We start from the raw sequence: 25,811 nt of genomic DNA on the forward strand, positions 1-25,811 counted from the left end.
CATGATCGATATATTCAAAACTCGGTGTAAACTATACAGAAATCACGAAATAAGTAAAAAAAGGAAACGAAACTTTTTAAATATAATTCTAATAAAGCGTTAGTTACAATTTCGCAAAAGAAAGAAAGAAAAAAAAACAAATGCTGATATGCTGATTAAACTTAAAAATACAATATATATTGCGTTTTCTATAATTTTAAAAAAATAACACAAAAGTTCAAATTCCAATATAGGCCTATTTTTAGAAAAATAATAAAAGTAACTTAAAATCTTAAATTATACAAAGTGTAAGTAATTCTGCCAATAGCATTATTACAAAATCAGATTAAATTATTCCTTTTAAAAATATAAATTATTTCAAAATTACGTAAGAGTTTGTTCCAATAGAATCACGGCTTACGCGGTCCTGGCGAAATTTTACTAATATTTTAATGCCGAATTCTTACGAACTTTTGAAAGTCGAGAAAAACTGTGTTAATATTAAAATTTACGTTTACTACAGGTGTTATATATAGAACAGACTAATACCTGCGGTTGAATTTCGAACTTTTCTCAGAAACAATATAACCTTGAACATTATCGATGGTTCGATGGATAGACTATAGTCCAATGAAGATTACCATCTGTTTGATCGGTCTCCATGGAGACCATAACGAACAAAAAAAAGTTTCACGCCATTTGTACATGCAATGTATTTATAGAAAATAGACCTTTTCTAATTAATATTTATACTGTAAGTTTGTTTTAACAAAAACAAAATTCGATCAAAGTGATGATATAACTTTTACATAAAAATGGTGATATAGTGAGACAATTAGATTACATGCGATTGTATAAGAGTCTGCAGCTATTAGAGAGGTTGAGGCCGAAGTTTTAAAGGCAAAAACGTGTACGTCGGACGTTCAGCGCCGCTTTCCTGTAAGCCTAGAAGTTTGACAATAGTGTTTGAATAGTGGAATCATGCTCTGCATTCCAAACACCATTGTCAAACTTCTAGGCTTACAGAAATGCGGCGCTGAACGTCCGACGTCCACGTTTTCGCCTTTAAAACTTCGGCCTCAACCTCGCTATTGATGACTAAAAAAATTAAATATCGATTATTAAGATCCTTTCGTGTAATAATCAATTTAATAATAATTTATAAATGTTTATAAAAAGGTTTAAGCTTTTTAATTTATTCTGTTTAGTAAATATCATAAAATAGTTGTGATAAGAATTACTTGATTTCAGGAAAACATGTTCAATCGTTTAAATTATGTCAATTAAATGTAAATTTTTAATAATTTAATGACATCTAATAATGCTAATGTGAAATTTATCATCTATAAAATTTATTTGTATTAACACTTTCTACAATTTCGAGCTCTCTTGTTTTTTTCACATTAAAAGATTTCACATTTGCATAATTTCAGTCAAACCACTTTTTCCTTATTACCGAATTCAAAATACATATCATATGTACTGTATAAATAATAATTCAAAATGACAAGTATTTCAAACTATTATTTAATCTATAATCGCATTTAGAATTTATAACAAAAATGATTAATTCATAGGATTTAATCTCGAATGTTTTAATTATATAATTAAAGAATTAAACTCCAATCGAAAATAATGTTTGCATTTTTGAACAATGTGACATTTTAAAAGATTGATAATTACTTAAATATAATTACTGTATCTTTATAATGCATATTTTATGCGCAACATTTAAGATTATACTTCAGATAAGAATAATTCATATATTTTTTACATTTTAATGAAGATTAAATTTATATAATTAATGAAACAGCATTTAAATTCCACAGTAATTATTTCCGTAATAATTTATATAGGAAAAATAATTAAAATGATTATATGCAAGCTTCGATTACTTTGTTTTGTTGATATTATTCTACAAATTTTATTGAAACAACTAAATTCAACTTGGGAAAGAAAAAATTTCGGATTTTTGCTATAAAAACTTGAATGGAAAGCTCTAAATATTAAGATATACTAAATCAACTAACTTATAAAATTTAATTTTAGAAGTAAAACAAGTTAATGCATCTTAATTTATTAAAATTAAAATAATTTTACTTCCGATTAATAATAATATAATCTTATCTAACTTTTTAATCGTCATCCTCAGATATTTTATCTGTTTTTATGACGAATGTATTTGATAAGAGAACGAAATGAAAAAAAAAATGAAAGATTAAGCAAAACCGAAAACTTTCCTTTGTACTTTGACTCTTACATTCGGAAGTTATTTCATTTGCAAGCTTTAGTTTTAAAAAGGCAAAATATAAACACAATTTTAATATATCAGTATCACTACAGACTGTTTTAAATGGGCATTAACCCAGCAACATTTTTATGGGAATGAGTCAACTGCACACTGTTTAGTGCTATTGTTTCCAGCAACTTATGACGAAGCTAAAGATCCACCTTTTTAAAGACGTCATTCAAAATGACTCACAAAAGTTTAAGTATTTCGACCAAAAATATAATAGATATTTTCTTTAAAATAGATCTAAATAATAATAAATTTCAATTCTCCTTAATTATATATAGAAAAACAATATATTAAGTAATGACGTATAGTTTAGCGAATAAAAACGCCTTTAACAGACACCACTTAAACTATTGAAAGATTTAACTCTTATAGTATATACTGTACACTATCAATCTATGATACAAGGATTTAGCAATACTGAAGATTACATATACAAAATATTTTGTATATCACGGTGTTTATTTATATTTAACCATTTAAACGAATTAACAAATATTCTATTGCTGTAAAAACTATATACGAACGTTTAGTAATTTCATTATTGATGTATGTAGTATAAGTCAAATTAAATTTATAAAATAAGTTTCGCGAAATAAAATAATTTAAATCAGAATTCTTAAGTCTAATAATCGGATTTATTTATTTTTAAAATAAAAATCAGTTTCGAAATTATTGCACATCGATTTTGATCGTTCCGATTATATTATCGCTGCATAGTAAAAATTGCGTAAAGAAAATACATCAGGAAGATTAGAGTATCATTCGGCAATTTCGAAACGATTTCGTAAAATCATAACACTCCTATTGTTTGAAACTATCCAAATATTCCAAAATTAGAAATAATTTTTATTGCCTTAATATTAAAGTAACTAAATTAAAATGTACAAGTAAGCATTAAGTTCATTATTATTCGATATATTTTATCATCGTGATAGACTGGCAGCAGCTTTAGTTACAAATTCATACTCAGAGCTGCCAGATGTCCAGAATTTTTTTCATAGATGGCTCTGATTTCAAAGTATTAAATTTTTTTTTGTTCTTTAAATAATTATTGCTTCGTGTGTGTTAAACTTTTTTTTTTATTTTTTAAATATNAAATTAAAAAAAAACCAAACATTTTCTGCAATTAAATTAATAAACTGTTAAAACTGCAGAGTAAACGAATGCAAATAGTTTCTTTCGTTTTCCACTGGTGATTCATAACAGTGAGATTAGTTTAAAGATAACATTCGTGCTCGCGCGACAGTGTCTACCTACGAAGCACGACATTAGAAATAAAAAATTAATCCAAATATTTTAAATTTCTCGTGAATAATAAACTGTATATCCATTCGTGATATATGCAAAACTTCTGACAGAAAAAAAAAATTAAACCAGAACGTCATGCCAGCATATCAAACAATTCCCTTGGAATGAAATACTCCATTCGCTATTCAAGCTGCTAGCAAAAAGTATGTTTTGCACTTATATAATTAACTATGCTGATGCTATGTTTAACTGCAGAGAGATGCTATATTTAAGATCCTTATTAAACGTATTTATTGCGCTTTCCCCCGATGTTTATAAAACCTAGAAGCGCTTTATTTTTCCACTATATTTAATACCGTGTTCGACATTATCGATTATATTCTTATCGATGTCGAAATATTAAATTCAAAATTTAAACCAATTTATTAATAAAAACAAATGAACAAATCTCTTACAGTAAAAAAATTGGTTTTATTTAAAAAAAAATTAAAATGCAGGCTTGTATTCAAATTGTAAAACAGTTCGAAGGTAATAAGACGATCGAGTAAACGAATTAGTTTTAAGTATTTTCTTTTCTGTAAACACACATTTTATGACAAACTATTCATAAACTGATATTTACTCGGAAGATTCATTGCTATTTCATAATTGGATTTGTATTCTATAATTAAGGAAAATGTTTCTCAATAAGTGACACCAAGACTCGATAAAACAACAAAAAATTTGGAACTCGCTTAAAATTTCTAAAAGCGTTATTTTCATTTTTTACGCAAGCAAACAGGATAAAATCGAATGGCCTTTCAACATTTACGTCAATTACGATAACTTTTCAATACTAATCTCTTCTGTACGACAAAGCTACGCTAGAAAGGTATTCAACTGTTAAAAAGGAAGAGAAAAATTAATCTAATTAGTATATTTAATAAAAGTTTATATAAATCACCCATTGAATATCAGACATTTTTAAACCAATTCTATTGGACATCTTTCTATTTCGATTAGGCGAATATATTGACATTAATCCTTTGAATCTGTTAATTGAGTTTATAATAAATACATTTTTAAAAGTATTAATTCTGACATATAATAGAAAACAAAAATATTTCTCTCGAGATTGCGTTGCTTGCTATCACCACAAGTAATCCTACAACCATAAAATTTCTGAAATAGAGAAAAATCTAGAAACTAAAGCCGTATTTCGTGTAAACTAATAATTACTAAGATTAGACTAAAAATCGCAGGTGGAAAAAATTAACGATGAAATTTAGTATACAATCGAAACAAACGAATTTTAACGTATTAATTTTGTCGTCACATTATATTTACATATCTTCGGTACGATTCAAACAATATTTCTTGAATATAATTTATGTAATGTTATGTTAAGTAGCTATTTAAAGCAGTTTTGGATGGTTTATTTCACTTTCGTTATATACACGTAAGTGGTTTGATCAGATTTCTATTGTCTTTCGCTTCTAATTACATAACGAAACAAATTAATCTTGTCTCGCTATAAGAATATTAAAAAAGTGCTGATGCTCTTCCTGTCATCTAGGCGCTACTTCCGTTTTCCTTTCGGGAGATAAGTATATCCTCAGAAAGGATTTCGCTAACAAAGAATCAAAAAATGAACTAAATTAATTGAGTGAGATGGACAGTGTTATTTAATTTTTCGACTCTCACAATTTTACCGTGATTCGAAATCAAGTATGACAAGAAAAATGTCTGTTGTATTAGATATACTTTTTCTTAATTTAGACGTCGTCGTTGTTATATAAGATAATTAAATAAGTCAAGACATTTTTGCACCTCTAATACAGAGTTAATATGGAAACAAGAGCTTTTGTATCAAGCAGCACGAGCATAATCATAGCAAAAGATAGGAAAGTTTGCAAATAAAAAAATTATGAGTGCGAATGAAAATGTTAGTTTCTTGGAGGCGATTTTTCTAGTTATGCCACGACCCAAATAATCTACGATCGGTCATTTGAATTACCCTTAGCATACGGAACATGGATTGCTTTGTTTCTCTCCATATTGTTGTATAGACTCACATCGGACAATTATTATAAAGCATTTTAACGGCATTATTATTTAAACTTTTGTGCTGCGTCTATTCAATGATATGCATGACCTTCAAGGAATGAATAAACAAATGTTATAATGCTCTACTTCTGATAAACAAGAATGGTTTAAAAAAAAAAAAAAGATACTACATGATCTTTTACTCAACCACTTCGGATTTAATTACTTTTTACATCGCAGTTAGCGATATTACATATTTATTATTTTTAAAATTCTTATTTACACAATAGAGTAAATTTCATAACGCAAATGCAAAACTTTTCGTGTAGTTTAAGGAAACAGGTCAGGAAATGCAAATTATGGGAAATCCTTAAAAAGTAAAGTTTACATGCAGACAATATTTTGCAACGGACGAGTGAAGTGTGGTCGATATGGCTTCGAGAGAGGTTAGAGCATGTTCTAGAACTTCTCTCGATTATTTTACTATATTAAGAAAATTCGTGTCGTTCGCGATTTTAAATACACGAAGGACAACTTTTATATATTATTATATACTATATTAGTTTTTTGCTAGAATTTTCTTTACTAAAATGATAAATTTTGGATCTAATCAGACATCGATCAAAATCATTTACAAGTTCGCGTAGACGAATTCAACGAATTAGTTAATCATTTTAACATATTCTATACAAATATCATTTGTGTTTTAATTCATTTCTATGTATACAAAACTTAAATTTAATAATTAAATTTAAAACTCGGGAATTATAAATAAATATCTAATAAAGTCTTAGTATAAAAAGTTAAGTGCATTCCAGGAAAAAGTTTAGCCTCGGATGAAGTCGAGCACGCATCTTTCGCGAAGAATCTTGAATGCACTAAAATTATGTTATTAAGCTAAATTTAGTGTTTGTTTACACAATAATTTAACTTAAGAGCGATTAATATTGTCTAAGCGCTAGTGTTTTTTTCTTGTTTCCTTTTAAAGTTAGAAATGTAGTTATTCATGTACCCATTCTTTATAATTTTTATTTACTTACCGAAATCGGCTTTTGCTATTTCACTAATATATCCCAATAGTAAAATGAAACAAAATAAAATTTATAATAGCTATGTTCATCGAAGTATAACTAATCCTAATAAATTAAAACAATCCAATTCCAGCATAAAATTGTATCGGTTTTGTTAAATTTGTAGTGTTTCGTTACTAAGCTTGCTTATTAAATAATTTATACAACCAGAGTGGCGTAACAATAACAAAAAATAAAAATTTTACTAAGTAATATTAATAAGAACTTTCGCTATTTTTAACGCTTCTAGATAAATTATGAAGAAACTAGAGATAAGATAATTTAGTTTAAACAGAATTATCAATAGAGATTATGGTTTGTTTTAATAACGAATTAAACACTTCAAGTTATAAACAATCCTCAATTCTTCAATAAATTCACATCCATATATGTACGCATTTATTGAAAAATTCTCAACGGAAATCAATATTTCATAATCATATTTTTATTATTTTCTATAATAACAGTTTCAGGAATAAAAACCGTATTAACAATTTTTTTAGATACTGTATTATATATCAGATCGCATTCTAATTTTCTTATTTCCGTCCTGAGAGAGAAAGGAGGAGATTACAAAAAAAAAAAAAAAAAATCATATTGCAATAGCTATTGTCTTTTGGATTAGTAAGTTGTTTAGTATTTTATTATTGTAATAGAAAAGTAGATATTTGCTGCAAATTAGAACCTGAAAAAGTAGTTGTGTTGCTTTATTAACATTTTAAATATAAATCAATCAATTTTCAGTAAAATTTTGAATATTGTTGAATTTTATAGCTTCAAAATTAAATTTACCAAGCTACACTGCAGTAATACAAGGTATAGGCCTATATGTGATTTACGTTTAAAATTATAACAGATTTTCTTTTATCTCGATATATATTAAATAATAAATTTTCTCGATTGCTTGCTATTAAACTACAATATTAATATTATATTATTGCAGATAGGTCTTCATTAAACTTTTTATAACATTTTAGAATCTGATTATATTGAATGCATTCTCATTTTAAATATTGGATATCCTCCTCTGTCAATTTCTAATAACATTCTTCATATTGCGACGATCTTTGCACAGTTTATTCTTTCGGTGAAAATTCATAATGATAAAAATATATTATAATTACTTTTATTATAAATTATATATATTATACAATTTTCATAAAGTTAAATATCTCCATTGTCTTTGAAAGAAAGCAAAATAATGCTCGAGGATGGAGTTTGATTTAGAAAGCAATACGAAATACAAAAAATTTTGCCCAAGGATATTGCTTCGAAAGAGATAATAGATGTTTGGTTTTTTTTTCCTTCACTGAAAACTATACTTTCTTTAGAGAATAAAAAGACATTCCATGGTTGAACATCCGATTGTCACTCCGATTATTTTAATATAAGTTATAATAATGCACAAGTCATTACATTTGAAATTCACTATTGCATAAAACACGAAGCGATTAAATATTTTCGATTTTCTGTTAACAATATCTGTTACTTAATCATTTTTAGCCATTTTGATTTCGCTACACGTGTAAAATCAAAATAGACAATAAATAATAAAACGTAAATGAAAAACGATGATGTTTTTATTACTGTAATTATCTACTTAAATACCAACATTTTTGAAAAATGAATTTACGTTACTGAACTGTAGTTGATAGAACGACACGTTATAATATTTATATATAGCCTTCTTGTATATTGACGTGTCGTGCTATCAGTTTATTTCGATGATATTTTGTAACATTTATTCTCTAATCGTAATTGTAAAAAATACAACTACAGTTCAGTAACACGAATTAATTTAAAACTCGAAGTTTATATATACATATACACTCTTGAATAGAAGGGGGAAAAATAAGAGAATGACTGATTTCATCAAAGAAAAAAAAAACATATTATTGACCTTGATGCTTAGAAGAAAATTATCTTCAGTGAAATTTCTTTATATAGTTATATCACTCGATCTGAGCACCACCTCAGTTCCAGTTCCCTTATCTTTAAAAATCAGATGATGCTTGATCCGTTACACATTTTCTTCTAACTTCGTATATATATTCATTACGAACAAACAAGTTTTATATTATACATAAATCCCGTCTAAAACTTTATTTCAACACTCCCAAAACGTTATAATACCAATACAATAAACGTAATAAAAATTTTTATATTAAATTAAAAATAAAGTAAATTATATGAAAATCGATGCCGGTTAACCTCATTTACGAGATTACATCTGCTTGATGAAATATATACATTGTTTTAAGATACAATGACTTCGGAACAGAATGGGTTAAAACAATTTAATCATAAATATTTAATACTCAATACATAAGTTATTAATTTAAACTGTCCAAAACGTTAATCTAAGAATTTTTAAGTAAGTAAAGTTAAAAATATATAATTCAAAGAAAAAAAAAATGTTTAAAAACTTCGTATGAACCAATAAAAATCACGAGATTCAATTTAATTTGACGACGGCAAAAAAAAAAAAATATCAAATTCAGCAGTACTTAAAATTCTTGAAAATGTTTCATTAGCAATTACCTGTTAAGGTAGTAATTTAGAATTTACGATAATTCAAACTATAAATTATAATTTATAGTTTTCTTGAAATGAAAGATTTTATCATTTTAACTAGGTGATGATTAAAAGATTGAATTTCCCTATTTCCAAAATGAACTTTATTTTAATTGAGAATTATTCACTTCAAAAATAGGACTTTTTTCTAAATATCTTTTAATTTTTCAAATTAAATGAAGTATATTAATTTATAATTTAAGCCGAATTTACAGAAAAACTCTACATAGCTGATTAGATGCAAATTTTCTTTGAATTCAAATTTAGTTGGCATGCAAATCAGTCCGACATAATTTGACGATAACAACCTAATCCTCTTCGTAATTATATTCCAGCAATTTTTCTTAATCTACGTCCCTTTTTTCATTATGTTAATTTACTTCCGGAAAATCTTCAACCCATTAATACGAATATGTTAAACGTTGGCCTATATTCAAAAAGTAAAATTTTCGAAAGTGGAAAGGCCGAGGAGCAGACGATTCAAAATAATGAATTTTTGAACCGAATCGCATTTTCAAAATACTTTAAAAAGCAAACAAACGACGACATCCGGTCCAAATCTACCTCACAATTAATTATCGTCGATATTTGCATTCATTAAACATTTATGCAAGTAGAATACACCAAATACTTGGTTAAAGTATTTAAATTAGCAATACTTATTAATACAATGGCTTAATAGGTCATCCGTTATTTTTTTATTTATTTAATTGTGGAGATAATTAACGATTAATAATTCGGTAGATTATCGGTAAAACGGAATTCCCATATATTTTATCCAAGACATTTATTGGACCGTTTCCAGCCGCGTTCTCTAGATAAAAAAAAAATTATAAGCAAAAGGCACACCTATTACACTATTAATTAACAGGCATAACACAAAGACGGAAAAAAAGTAGCCGAAATACTCGGGCTAGCGATTATTATATAACTTATTATGGGACGTAAATAATACTAGGGACTATGATTTTCATATTTGCAGGAGCAGAAAGGGTACTCACCACATAAAATTTAAAACGAACATCCCGTTAAAAATATACTTCATCCAAAAACTAAAAAACGATTGGGAAAAATAAAGGAAAACAAATCAATAGTTCAAAGGGCTGCCAAACCGAACCTTCCGGCCTTCCTGTCGGCACTCGGTTCCAACGAATGCTGCAGCCACCGTCTCGGTTAAAACACTACTGCTTTCCACTCGCCTGACGTCACGGCGTGTCGCATGGTCTGGTCGACTCGGCCGGGCGCAGGTGGTCGCGTCACGTGACCGAGACAGCTGATTCAGAAGAGTCGATTCAGCTAGAGGGAAGACTGGCGTTACCGGAAGTGTTGACTGGATTTCCTTTCGGCAAATCTGGCGTAAAGGTACGATAGAGCATCGGTCCATAAGTAAACTGAGATTTTTTTTAATTTGTTGGCCACGACGTAACCGAGATAAACTATCGAATAAATATATATTACCGATATTTTAACGTAATAAAAAATAGAAAACGCTATTCGAATGTAGATAGAATTTCGCTTCCAAACACACAAACGGATGTTCTACGCAGTTTATATATATATATAAAAACGTAAATATTACGGCAATACGTCGACTTTTACCGGCTTTCTGTATTGCAGAAATCATTAATTTTAAAAATAATCCTTCCACGATTATCTCGCCGTCTTTTCCTTCTTCTCCGGATTATTAAAAGCGCACGTCCTTAAAATATAAATAATATTTTCTTACGGATTTTCAAGATTTAATCGAAAAAAATAAGAAATGTTATAATTTATCATTTTTTATATTCGTTTTCTATTATAGATTTACAAACTGTTATAAAGTCTTTTGATAAACCTTTCTTTAGAAATTAATAATCGGCTCTCATTGCTCTATATCGGCTTGCTGCAATAAATTCGGTCGAGACGAAAACTATTTTAAATGTTATACTGTACTTGTTTCTTCTTCTCCTTTGTATTTAATAAATTAATAAAAACTATAATCTTTAATTATTTCTATCGTTTATAGTAAAATAAAAGATGTGCATAAATTAAAATAGTCTTTGCATTGTCATTTTAAATACTGTTAAAAAATTTTTAAAATACGTATTTGTTTCGTATATTGTTACGAAACGAATTAATTTAATATGATATAGCCTATAAATATCATATTAAAATTAATTTTTATATATTGAATACATAAAACTTTTAATATGTATAGACTATTATATTTAATCGGATTTAATATTATGTTAGACACAATACACCAAGAAATTTATTAATAAATTAACAAAATTTAATCTTATAAAACAATAGGTTTTTTTTTTTAATTGAAAGATTGTTTTCGTTGTTTCTATTATATAAAAACTATTTGTTACAATGCATTAATATTTTACTGTAAGTATCAAACGGAGTATTGCAATAAGATACAATAGGCACTCTCGACTGGAGAAAGAAATAACTCCATGAAGCAAAATTATAAATCAAAATTTTTATTATATCAAAATGTATATTAAGCAGATCGGTTATTAACAAACTGGATGTGACCTAGTTTGAGAACCATTGGTCCCTGAAAAAATCAGCGGTTGGCAAAAAACAAAACAACATTACCATATTCACCTCAATATATTCATTTAGCACTTGTATTTAAACTGTTGTTTGTTATTTTTATTTATACTTGTCTCATACCATTTTCCATTTTTAAAATAACAAATCAGAGCCCATATGGAAGACAATATTTCTTTGTTCCTAGAATAAAACACTTACCAACCGGAAATAAAAATCAGGTAGATATAATGTTGGCTTTATTAATGTCGAATGAATTATCGACGGGCGGAGCGTACAGTACCTACAAAAAATCATTACCGAATTAAGAAACTACCAGTAATTACACAGCGTATTTAAAGTAATGAAATTGATAAAGCGCCAAACTACTTTTAGCAATTTGATCTTTGAAATTAAAAGTTATTTCAGTTCAATTCTTTTCATTCCCCTACTTCGCATGCAAGCTACGACCAGAATTAAAAAAAAAATTGCATCTGTTTTAGATAGGTCTGCATTTACTATTAGTGTTGAAAACGTCTATATTAAGATCGATCCTTATTAAATTTCATCCGTCATTCTTCATAAAAAATCGAAATTGTTTTAAAACAGATTTTGATGAAATTTCATATGAAAGCGAATGGAGCAAAATTATCCACATACTTTTAAATTCGTCGAATTGAACAAGACTGACAACATCGGAAATACAGAATGATTCGGTAAGAAGAATTACCATCTATTGTCACTTTTGATACTCAGTAATTTAAAAAGTGTCATATTGTAGTAGAATCGATTGCTTTTATAATGCAAAAATTATAATAAAAATTTATAAAAATGAGCCTAATAATAAGCTCACTTGAACAAAAGAAAAGACAGCAAAAATCATTTAATGAAATAATTTGAAGTCTTTTTTTCATTAAAGTAAGCGTGTTACATTTTACCAGTTTACTTTTTGTACTGATAATTCAACTACAGAAATTTTGAAATTAGCCGAGTTAAATGAGATTCTAAAGTATATATAGTAAGTACAGGTATATCAGAATATATATACTGTACTGTACATGATGGATATCTATCTGTATTATGCAATTTATGCTTAGTTAAATCTATTTTGGTCACGTTGTGTGAAACTAATTAGAAAATATTTGATTAGATTTTGCATTTCAAAATAGACGTAGTCTATTATATCAAACTAATAACTTATTAGTCCTAAATTATATAAAGAACAATGCATTAAATATCATACGTAAAAAGAAGGTTTAATATTTGTTTTTTCTTATCGCCGTACAGAAAGCAAATATTATATTAGTGACATCAAATACTACATTTATTATAAATAAAACTTGGCCTATATTATAAAGTGGCAAACAACTAAAACGGCTTAAGTGAAAAATGAAATTATTTGATTGACACGGTTAAAAATGCGGCTAATACAAGTATTATTCAAAATGTATTATTTTGTATTGAATCTGTGACGATCAAATTAACTCACAATAGACTCGACCGTACGTATATCTGGCCTCAATTTACCAATTTTGGGCGGACCTGACCCGCAACCGGGTTGACCCAACGCGACGAGAGATGAAACGAACGATTGTCGATTCGAACCGCCCACAAAGAATCACGAAATTCTAGACGGGATAGAAATCCCGATTTTTCATTGCGATAGGCGTACCCTTATGGCCTAACTATCTGATCAATGATCAAATGCAACCTACAAATAAAGCGTTGCACATTGAACAATTATTATTAAGCTAAAATTTCGGTCTTCATTATTCTGACAATTCTGAAGGATATCGAACGATCCATCTAAAACTGACATAAATAGAGGGGGAAATGGAAAATAAAAACAGATGATAATTCGTCTTTACGTGTTACGAAAGTCGTTTTCTCACAAAAAATAAAAACATTCGAATGAATTAAATTTCATTTGAAATTCAAAGTGAAAATATTAAGAATTCGTGCTACATAAAATTTAATACAACGCCGTTTCACTCTTCTGCCATCTGTCGATTAAAAAATAAAATAAAGTTTATTGTTAATTTAAAAAATTATTATTTAAAATATATTTTTAAATTAAATAAATTAAAAATATAATTAAAAAATCCAGCCCAGCATTGTGATCACGTCACAATAAATATTTGTTCGTTATCATTTAAAATTATATAGTAATAGCAACCGCTTCACGAATTTTGAAAGTCGTAAATCTCCATATTCTATCAACGACGAAAAATTCAATATAAAAATTAACACATTTCTTAAATATACCATTCTGAAAGGAAAAAAAAACAAAAGGAGAAAAACTATTCGACGTGAATTTTTAACTAATTCATTCATCCCTATTTAGCGATCGTCAATCGAAAACTAAATATTGATAGTTCGTATCGATTTCATCCAAATCTCAATTATATTAACAGACTAATTAAATAATCTACTAGATGCAATTAATCAAAATTTAAAATAAAAATCTGTTTAATAATTAAAAACTATATGATGCAATGAAATTTTAATTATAANTTTCACTCTTCTGCCATCTGTCGATTAAAAAATAAAATAAAGTTTATTGTTAATTTAAAAAATTATTATTTAAAATATATTTTTAAATTAAATAACAAAATACAATTTAAATAAAAATAATATTCATGGTTACAAAGCGTAATTTAAAAAATGTCTTGCTAAATGTTAAAGTTCAGTGATTTAACAAAACTTAATAATAGAACAACACTAAATTCTCAAAATATTATCCGTAACTGTGATCTTTCGAAATCTTGTACTCGTTTCAAAATTTCACTTACAGATTTATACAGAATTTGAACCCCCATCTACAACAGGAAAAACAAAATATTAATAATAATTAATACGCCTTTCCTAATGCACCACGGTGGATAAATGCGAAAACTTTGCAAACGAATTTTTTCGAGATTTATCAAAACAGATCACCTACAGTAAAACCTTATAAAATCTCAATTTATGTTATACGCATCTATTATATTTTAAAGTAGAATGTCTCCTTCAATGCACAGTTGAAAGAAATTGCGTAAAGCTACAGTTTAATTTTTTTATATTTTTAATAATTTTGATTTTAATTCAAATTTTGCAAGGTATTTTAAATTAATTTTGACTATTCTTTAAAATTTTTACTTGATCCAAAATTATATACATGTTAATATTATTTGATCCAAAATTATATATATGTTAATGAAATTGATATAGCTGTAATAATGCAATCCTTCTACGCAAAACATCCGTATTTCAGATTCTTTATAGAATCTGCAGCGTGAAAAATGAAAAACGGTGGTAGGGACAATAAAGCGAACGAAAAATTAAAATAATTATCATTAAAAAGAAAGATGTTTAGAATGCTATCAAGCCGCTTGAGATGAGATAAATTAACTACGTTGATAAATGTTACTCAATGTCTTGATATTCTTGTCAAGTAAATAGTGAAAAATGATAAAAGAAACTACGATTTTGTCAAAATGATCATTCGAGCGAAAACGATATGAAAAATGTAGTACTTATTACAATTATATTAACTGCTTATCAATTTTTATCGTTTTTAAATCTTATTATATTATTCAACACATATAATATGACGTAATTCTCTGATTGTTACTTACTTCACTATTAAATCTATAATTCATCCGAAATAGCCCAGTTAATGATAAAAGGATTAAAATTAACACAACAAAGGTCTTTTTTGCTCGAATTAAAATGCTTTATTTTCCTTACTTTCGATAGTCAACATTTCGCAACTTTTTTTTTTAATAATTTAGTTAAATCAAAAAAGTCACGATAGGCTGCTTATAAGAATACTTATCAAAACTGAAAGCCGATTAATATGCAGAATGTATTAAAGCAATCAGAAAAGACGTGATTTTCAAATTTAACTTACTTTATTACGGGTCTTTCAAAAATAAAGGTCTGATAATAATTTTAAATTTTGTTTAGAGCGTAGTCGCCAGACTATACTTTAAACATTTTTGACTATCGGAGTAATCGTATTACTCCGACAGTCAAATCGGAGTTTGTTCGAATCTTTTTAGAACAAACTCCGATTTTACACGAATGATTCGGATCTAAATGTCGTTTACGAACCCACTTACTCGCGCGAATCCACTCCACTTTGTAATAGATCTGCCCTATAAATATCTATGCGATGGTCCCGTTCTAACAAATTTGATTCAAAACGAATACTGCATAAATCGAACTCGACTCTACTTTAATCTGCTATATTTCTAGGTATTTTTTAATTAGACATCGTTTTCGATAAGCAGTTCCCGTAAACGGAATAGTGCCACTTTTTATAACAAAAACAATATATATATATATATATTGTTTTTGTATATCTATATATATAACCCATTCAACAGGTGTCCGTCCTTCCTTCTGTCCGTCCCGTAACCGTTTGATAACCGACACTAGAGGCGCCCCTATCGTGTGTCATATTTCAAACATTCAAATTAAATTAACAATTTTAATTATTATTTAAATTAACAATATAAATTATTATTATTCATTTGGCCAATAAATTATTATTTGGTCAATATAACAATATAAATAATTCAGTATATTTGTAATAGGAATTTATTATTGTCACGGAATGCCTGTAATGTTCACTAGGGGGCGAATAACGAAAAACCGGATAGATTTGAACCGCTACGATAAAACGATAAGTGAAATAGTTAAGCTAATATTTTAATATAATAATAGAAACCTTTCATGGCACGACCAAAGAAATACGCCACTGTGGGGGAACGTAAAGCTGCCACTGCTGCGAGACAAAGGGAGAGACGTGCGCAGGAAACATTACAGAGAATAGCACAATCAACACGTGGAGGCTTGCAGAATGAAACTCATGAGCTCAGATCTGCAATGTTGCACAGGCAGGCAGAAGCAAAACGACACAGAAGACAAAATGTCACAACAAGGCAAATTGATTCCAAATAATTATACTTTTTTTACCAACAATGTTGTGTATACAGAAGTTTTATGATGGGATAAATGATGGAATACAGAACACAGCTAAAGAATATCTTCAGTCTGTAATACAGAAATACTATTTGCTGTGTATTGATCTGTTAACATTACTTTTTAACATGAACATTTGTATATATTTATACTTGATTTTTTAATCATATTAATTCTATTTATTTGAACAATTTTGAGTAAAGAATAGATTCACTTTCTCATGTACAAATACTGTTGGCTGTTTGTGTATTGATATTTTAAGTTTAGTTTCTAAGATGAAGAATTGTATACATTTATATATATTAACTGCATCAAACTTTTAAACATTAAGCGCGCACAACTTTCATATATTAAGTGCATTAAACATGTCTCAGGAATTTGTAATGCTGCTGGAACGCCCACTAGGGGGCGTCCGGGCTACTAGTATAATATAATTGTTTAATATATAGGCCTATATATATAAAACTGCAAGTCTGCAAGTTATACTAGACTTTGTAAGCAAATTAAACTATCTATCATTGTGTCTGTTAATCTACTTGAAGTTTTGAACACTGAAACCCTTCAAAATGAATTATAATCATAATATTTTCAAAATGTAAAATTATTGCCTACTTATTTAACCTATAAGTTTTATATATTCAGCAAATAAATGAGATAAATTTAGATTACAAGAACTTCATTTCTCACTTTTGAAGCTAGTCCATTACAGATCAGGCCCATTTATAGTAAATATAATATTCTAATAGCACACTGTAGATTAGTGTTTCGCTTAATCGATTTCGTCTAATCCAATTTTTATTACAAAACAACATACGAAAGAAAATGCACTTACTTAAATTATTGATCCGATATTATAGAATAGAAAAGCATATTGATTTTAAAAAGTGAGATAAACTTATAATAAGTATTACTAGCAGAATTTATAAATTTTAGTTTATCGTAGACTACTGTTTTTAAAAACTTATTGTTATACAGGTAAACATAACGTAATGTCACGTGCTCTTGTCAAAAATTTCAATTTTGGTACAGTATATATGTGTATACATATTTATTAAATATTTAAGTTAATACTTAAAGTTATTACGGGACTTGCCCGGCAATACGGTCGATCGGCATTGATAACCTCCGGTCCCAACTATCTACCATTAATTACAAGGTTTCTCACGGCAATTAGACGACATATTATTAAATAGGCATTTGGATGACACAACTATTCAGATGAGATGGCAAATTTTATCATCTACTCCTGTACGTCAGCAGGACCGATGTCGTCCACAATGGAGATAATTGGCGTAGACGAAAGACGGAGAACGAAAATCGAATTCGAACACAGTATATTGGCGTTCGATCCGTTTGAATAAACGGAGTCGTACGAATACGTATTATTTCAAAATAATTTACATTTAATAAATTATTTTTATATATCAAACAGTAATAAAATTTTTTTATAAACGACATAAATACTTATAAATAAACGAATCGAGTAAATTATGTTCTAATATAATTTAGCCAGTCTAAACGTAGCGAGACAAATAAATGCTCTATTAATACTTTAAGGCAACTTTTGTTTCCTGGATATGTTCAAACTTTCTCTATTATGAAATATTTCTTCGCTACGCGTATCGGATGTCAATATGATCGATGACTTAATACATACCGATCGAAAAAGTTTAACCGGGAAAAGCTCGTCAAAAAACGTGTTCAATAATCTCGCGAAGAAATATTGATGCATAAATTTGTTTAAAATTATATGTATTTTTCGCCAGCTTTTCCTAGTTTAACGTTTTTGGATCGATTACGGTATATGTTAATTTAAATCATTAATTATATTGAAATCCAATAAGCGTGGATAAGGAATATTTCGTAATAATAGGCTATATATTATTTTATATATATATACGTATATATAGTTCTCTATTAGAGAAATTTACTATTAGTTTCAAGATTTTAATTAGGGGAGACCGGGGCAACTTCGGCATGCGGGGCAAGTTTGTCAAGCGCTTTTTTTTAAAAACAAATTAAAAGAAGACTTTGGTTATAGGTTAGGCAGTTGAGTTTTATTGGTGGCTTGTTGAGTGTAGTGTTTTTATTGTTCTCCAACAAGCGTAGTTGAATTATCAAGCAAATTTTCATTTTCGTTCAATTCCATATAATATTTTTTTTCCATTTATATTGAATTGGCAGGTTTTGTTATAATTCCATGATAACGAAAGTTACTTTTCCTGTTAGAAGGATGTAACTTCAACTTATTCACGTGGCCAGATCGTGGCTTGGCATTCTGTTCTCAGGGTTGTACTTAATGTTTCGAAATCATGACTAGCGGGGTAAGATCGGCAACATAAAGCCACATTAGAAGCAAAGGATAAAAATCAAACAGATGATAAATGAAAACATGTTTGCATTTGTTATTCATGTATATATGTCTTTGAACTTGCATTTCGTTGTAATAATATTAAATGGGTGTTGGATTTGTATTTCTTTGTTTTAATAGTGAATTCCAACTTATACATTGTTAATAACATAATTTTATATACGTGCCTATCTTGCCCCATTACTGTTGCCCCTATACCAGGGGCAACTTTAATAAAAATAATTAAAATAATTACAACTTTACAAAAAGAGAGAAGTTGCCGATCTTGCCCCTATACCCGGGGCAACTTCGTCAATTTCTCTCTTCTTGTAAAGTTGTAATTATTTTAATTATTTTTATTTCCAAACTGATTTTAACCAGTTCTATAGTAAGGTAACATTCCAATAGACAATATGCAAAGCTTTTTTTTTTCCAGTTTACAGCAGTATTTATTACACAAAATTTAAGTAAAGCTTAACATGCCGATCTTGCCCGGTCTCCCCTATATTAAAACATTCAGAATCGTTTAAACCAGGCTACTGCCAAAACTTCTAAACTTCAGACTATTTTCTTAAAATGTGAAATTGCTTCCTTCTTGCGGACAATCAAAGAGGAAATTAAGACAGTTTTATATAATATTTTTATTTACTTAATATTATAATATTAATATTAGTTTAGAAAAGCGTAAATAACACAATTTGAGATTTCCAATATCTACATATATTCGATTTATATAATTGAACAAATGCCTTTTATCCATCAAACATATTACTAAATTAAAAATTTTAAAAGCTGAATTTAAATATATGTAAATTCAGTTTTTTAAAATTATTATTCTCGATATAATTTAATATCCTATTTCTATCGTATCTTTCATTTCAGCAACTTTATTACTTAGAATTTCCTCGTCATTCTAATTTATGTAAATACAAAATATTAAAGAATTTCTTGAAACGTCATTACACCAAGTAACAAAACTGCAAACGAAGTTCCAATAATTATAAATGAACACTCTCTACATAAACTATTATCGTTGACTCAGAATTTTATAACAAACTATCGATGATAAATGATCTAAATAAAAGCTACTTCAATTCCGCTGACTACTTTACCGACTCTAAGTAATATGTGAGTAAAAGCTAACTTCTTATAAGAAAAACAGAATTGCGCATTCGTAAGGAAAATGAACGTGTCAGAAAAGTACAAAATCTGGAAAAAAATAAAATAATTTTATTCCGCGAGATCTCAATGCCTCGTGCACTTTTCGTGGCGTGCAAATAGTTGACTTTAAGCGCCATCTATCTATTTTTTAAAAAAAAGTTTATTAATTCGTTTCGTTTTATTTTAATTTATAATGTTTTCTTTTGTCATACTGTTAATTACTGGAAAGTAATTAATAGTAATACCAAAATAATATCAAAAATGAATAAAAATTACTTTTTGATATTATCTACGTTTAGAAATACTTAGGTATATAGAGCTATTATTTTTACACATGATTACTACAGACTAAAAAAAAAAATTACATAGAAAATCCGAAGCCACGGAATTGGACCGCAATGGCAGTCGGGATCCTATAGTAAAATATTAGCATAAAATTCTGTTTATTAAAAAAATTCTCATTTTTTTTTAAAACGCGTATTCGTTTGTTGAAAATAAAATTCGTCCCGAATTCTAATAATAATAATACGGACTACGACAATGCATCAAAAAATGTCAATACACATTCTTCGTGTTGCTTATATTCAAACTGGGAGACTTAAAATATAACCAAAATGCTAATCTAATTACGAATTTTAATTATTAAAGTTATATTATATACAACTAAACTAACTTTCTTCTTTAAAATTGACTTACTCTAGCTCAGGGGTCGCCAAACTTTTTTAACCGTCGAACCCCAATCACTTTCCAAAGCCTCACATTGACTCCCACCGTAAAGTTTTATTACAAGTGTATGTGTATGAGCAAAAAAAAAAAAAAAAACGTTGTGGTCTCTGTGTAAGCAAAAAAAAAGGTTGTGACCCCTTAGCCGCATCGACCCCCAAAGATGTTGCATCGATCACTTTGGCGACCCCTGCTCTAGCTGAAAGTAAAATTTATACGAACTACAAGTTCTACATAAATTAAAGACGATTTTTACAGGCTTGCATTAAGCTATACAAATAATTTTAAAGTAATATTTTTATTAGAAATATTAATCTAGATATTTGTAATAACAAATCCAAGAAATGTTCTTTTAATGGGAATAATGGGTGGCACTACAGATATAAGAATGGAGGAACCGCCCAGTTACGATAGCTTTATGAAGAGGACTTTTATTTGCACAGAAAATATGAAGGTCACGCGTGATGAAAAAATCGAAGATAATATCAACTACTCGAAATCTAAATCGAATATTCAATTACATGATTGAAAATTTGTAAATTTATTGCTTTCTATCTTCTATTTTTTTCCTTGGAAAATTCCATTTCGTTTAATAATTGAATAACCCTTATTTATTTTCTCCCTCGTATTTTTATTTTCAATGTTATTTACGACTGACTAATTATAAATCTATTACTTTGAAAAGTTTAAATTATATTCTGGATCTTATTTTTTACATCCAAAGCATCGCGGCGAGTAAAATAATGAATAATTGTTGAAAGTAATTCACAAATAGGATGGTAAACGATCCTATATAAAGATAAACTTGAAGAGTTAATATAGAATGTTGCATTATCGTCGAAATATATTTACTTTAATCCACTGAAGATAAAAAATATATCTACATAAATAATATAAATGACCGTATTTTTCGCCTTATAAAACGGGCCGTTCTATTCGGCCATTAACATTTTTCACGTAGACTTTTTGGGAAAAATCTTCACAGTATAACTCATTCTAATTTTCAGATATATTTTAGACAAAAAATACAGTTTTATAAGCCGAAAATACGGCATCTCTAATGGTATTAACAGATTTATCAGAACGTTTTCTCATTATTTTCTTGATTTATTAGAAGAATTAATTGTTTATTTGACGAATTAACTAATATGAAATGAGCACTCTTCTCATTCATTCTAACAATATACAAGAATTGATGATAACTGAAATGAAATATCGAAATAAAAAGTAAATATTAACGAGTAATTATTTATTGTGACACTGTCACAATGCCGAGCTGCAATTTTTAATCATATTCTTAATTTTTCTAATTTAAAATGTATGTTCTCCATCTCAAATTTGTACTATCTTATCAGTAAAAGTATGAGTAGAACAACAGAGTCGTGCCAGTCATCTATGTAACTCCATTCAGGAATAATATTTGAATTGAATTCATGTAACTTCCGGTTTAGACTGGAAGTTCGTATATAGTTAATCGGAGCCTCCTGCTCCTAAGCTTTCCATATCTGATTTTGACTTTCATGTATCATGACTCCTTTCTCGAGATTACGGAAGGAAGAACAGTGGGAATTTATCGGTTTACAATTTTTTCAAATTGCAGCCCAAATACGACAAGAAAAGAAATTACATTATTTATTTTATTCGTATTTTTATATAAATCTACATTAGTATCGGTTAATTTTACATTGTTTACTTTGCGAAGTAACTTAATAATTTGTTTCTACCTTAAAAAATTATCGCAGTGGTATGAAAAAACAAACTAAAATTGTCTGTATAAATCATCTGTTTAATCAACATTTTTTTTAGTAATTAATGTTAGGTGAGAATATAATTCTCCAATCGAAATTTCAAGTTGTAATTTTAATTTCATTATTTTGCTCAAAGCGATATTTCGATACTACAATACGTCATCATTTAAAACAATAAATTTATTGTTCTAGGTGACGATGGCGGAGCAGTTACGTCAAGCTACGTCACTCGTCTAGGAGCCTACAAATAACATGTCAGGAAAGGTTTGCGCTAAAGGTTTTGTCACAGTTCAAAATCTTAAACAAATTAATTTTGTAGAAGTTGTAATAAAATTATTCTTGATTACAAATTTTCCGAGAAAGTAGTCTTTTTGGATTACGATAATTATATACTTCTACAGGGAGAGTTTCTTGCATTAGTATTAACGAAATCAATTGGAAAAATTATTTGACTTAAGAAGTACAATTTAATCACAATGTTTCGTAACGATATAAATAATACATAATCGATCTTATAATCAATGAGGCGCTTTAAGAACTCGAACAGTACAACATACATACTTAATAAATGTAATAAATAATAAAAAGGATGAAATATCTAACTAATTATTATTGCGAACAATCAATGGAACAGACATAAAATGATTTCTCAACGGACGGAGATTGACGGTCTCGGAGGAGAGCGTCCGATATTTCTGCGAACTATTAAAGCCGTACGTATACAAGGCCGTTAAATTTAGATTATTATGGCAATTAATTTATATTGTTTTATTAGGAATACAGTAATACGTATATTATAATAAAAATATCAATATAATAATACGCATACGTCTAGCATAAGTTAAAGAAGAAATAAATACTTTATCTGTATTCCGTATATACACGCCATGTCATAATCTAAATGACGTTTAGAAATATGCCAGTAGCTCGTAATATAAAACTATATAACACATTTAAAATAATTTCATATAAAATAAAAAGCCAAACGAAACAAAAATTAAAAATCATAAGATTTAACAGCACTGGCCTGCAGTTTAATGGTTTTAATGGTTTCGTTGCATAACTATGCAAATTTTCCTTGTTTCTATCATATATAATCGTATATTTTACATGTTAGAAAAAGACAAAGTAGACAAAAAGTTCTAGCTAAACGATAGCAAAACCAAGCTTTACTTACTCCAGGACAAAATAGTATTAATTTGCTACTTGTCCCGTAACATAAAAAGTAATATACGAGTAAGCAGTTGAAAACTCCAAGTTGATTTTTATATTTCTCAGAATTAAAAGTTAAAATATAACAGGCTAATGCAAGCAATGTGTTTTAAGATTTTTAATATAGGAATTTCCATATACTGTACTACTAAAATAGTAAAATTAGAATTGAAAATCAGTAATTATTTTATCAATTAAATATAAGTCAGAAAAATATTTTTAAAATTACGTTTAATCTGTAATAAGTAATTGTTTACGCTATAAATTTGTAACTTAACATTAATATTTTGAAATTATTGTACTGCATTAACGTTTAATAACTTCAAAAATATTTTAAATCAAAAGAAAGATTAAATAAAATTGGCGAAAAAGATTTTTATAAATTTTAGTCCTCTCCTCTATCTCCAATATCGAACAAGATTAATTTTTACTCTTCTACTGTGCTCTCCAATTAGCGACAAATCTCTACTACAATATTCGTAATTAATTAAGTTCAAATTTTAAATTATAGTAAATATTGAAACAGGATTTTAACTATATAGACAGAAAATGTTTTGATAGAGAAACTTTAATTATTAATTTGTTCAATTAGTTCGGTCAACACTTTCAAAATTAATAAATCTCTCCGCTTCACGCCAGCGCAGGTTGATTTGATACCAAAACTTTCCACGCGAAATGGCCAGTATTTTGATTGTTGTTCCCATACATTGTCTACAAACTCCTTTTTTCTTCAAAATATTTTAGATTTACAGTAGTATAAGGCAAGAATGTATTTTACTTGGTCACAGCATCTGTCATTTGCTAAAGACGACTTTGGAAAAATTATTATAAAAAACACTGTATACATACATATCCTGGCAAACTATTTATAATATTAGAAAGCGTATTAGAAAAAATCCAGCAACGAGTTGTTTAATTTTCCCGGCAACATTTGGTGGCGCCATCTGTTACCATATTTTATTAAAAAAATTTTTTATATTTTCAACTATTATAAAATGGAAAAAAGCTTAATTTTGATAGTAGGGATGAGCTTTATTTTAAAATAAAAACCTGTAAATGCTAATAACAAGTAAAATCGTCATTAACGTCGACCCTACTGGAAATACACACGACTCACTTTCTCTCCCCACCCTCTTAACCTTTAATCACCAAAATTTAATAGAATCGATCCCCCTCATAACCAAACCTCCTTGAAAAATTTCAGAAATTTTCGACAAAGAGCACAGGAGTTATTAAGCCTCAAAGAGGATGAACAAAATTGTGCCCCCAAACACACACACTAACAGAAAAATCCAAATTTTTGCATTTCTCGACGTTTTAAGGTGTCCTAAGTCGAAAAATGTAAAAATCTTGGGTGACATTTTTTGACCTATCGTCATACTTTCCCTCTGTTATATATTAGTCGGGAGAGTAATATTATTTATATAAGAAATATTTATTAAATGCTGTATGTTTATATAACATCAATAAATACTTCCGAGAATTTTTAAATCGTTAAATTAACTCGAAGTGAAAGTGTTGCGAAATACGTAAGATCAAATAAAAGTAGAAAAGATTTTGTACAAATATAATTAAACAAAATCTGAATTTAAACAAACAATTTTCCTACGCGTAGTCTTTTGAAAACTTACTTAATTTACGTAACAAATCGTAAAATTCAATAAAAACTCTCATAGAAATTGTATTGCAAATAAATGTTCTAATTTATCCAATGCGTACGTGAGTTATAAGCCCATTAACTAGGCTTATATTTACCTTAAGTTAAAAATACATTTTAGTGTCTGACGATATTATCTGTCTTATATAACAGCGACATACATTCTCTTTCGCACAACTTTAGTTTTTATGTGAATTATTTATAAGAAAATTTGTTAATAAACTCATTAATATTTAGTCAAATAAATTATTCATAAGTTTTTTTATTAGAAAAAAAA

At 28.0% G+C, this 25,811-nt stretch overlaps 1 protein-coding gene across 2 annotated transcripts in view; it reads right to left on the reverse strand.

The window, feature by feature from the left end:
• The window catches only part of LOC111623695 (MOB kinase activator 2-like), a 133,271-nt gene that overhangs the window by 72,798 nt on the left and 34,662 nt on the right, over window positions 1–25,811 (reverse strand). The window contains exon 1 of one of the 2 annotated variants that reach the window (XM_023366356.1): window positions 10,197–10,659. The exons of the other annotated variant lie outside the window; for it this stretch is intronic. Coding sequence (XP_023222124.1) covers window positions 10,197–10,240 — 44 coding nt within the window. The 5' untranslated portion in view covers window positions 10,241–10,659. Of the gene's footprint in view, window positions 1–10,196; window positions 10,660–25,811 lie in introns of those variants that run through there. 2 annotated transcript variants of the gene reach the window in all.

The sequence above is a fragment of the Centruroides sculpturatus genome, unplaced genomic scaffold, assembly GCF_000671375.1.
Source record: "Centruroides sculpturatus isolate CEXI.00-Female unplaced genomic scaffold, Cexi_2.0 scaffold80, whole genome shotgun sequence".
In the NCBI taxonomy this organism is placed as follows: domain Eukaryota; kingdom Metazoa; phylum Arthropoda; class Arachnida; order Scorpiones; family Buthidae; genus Centruroides; species Centruroides sculpturatus.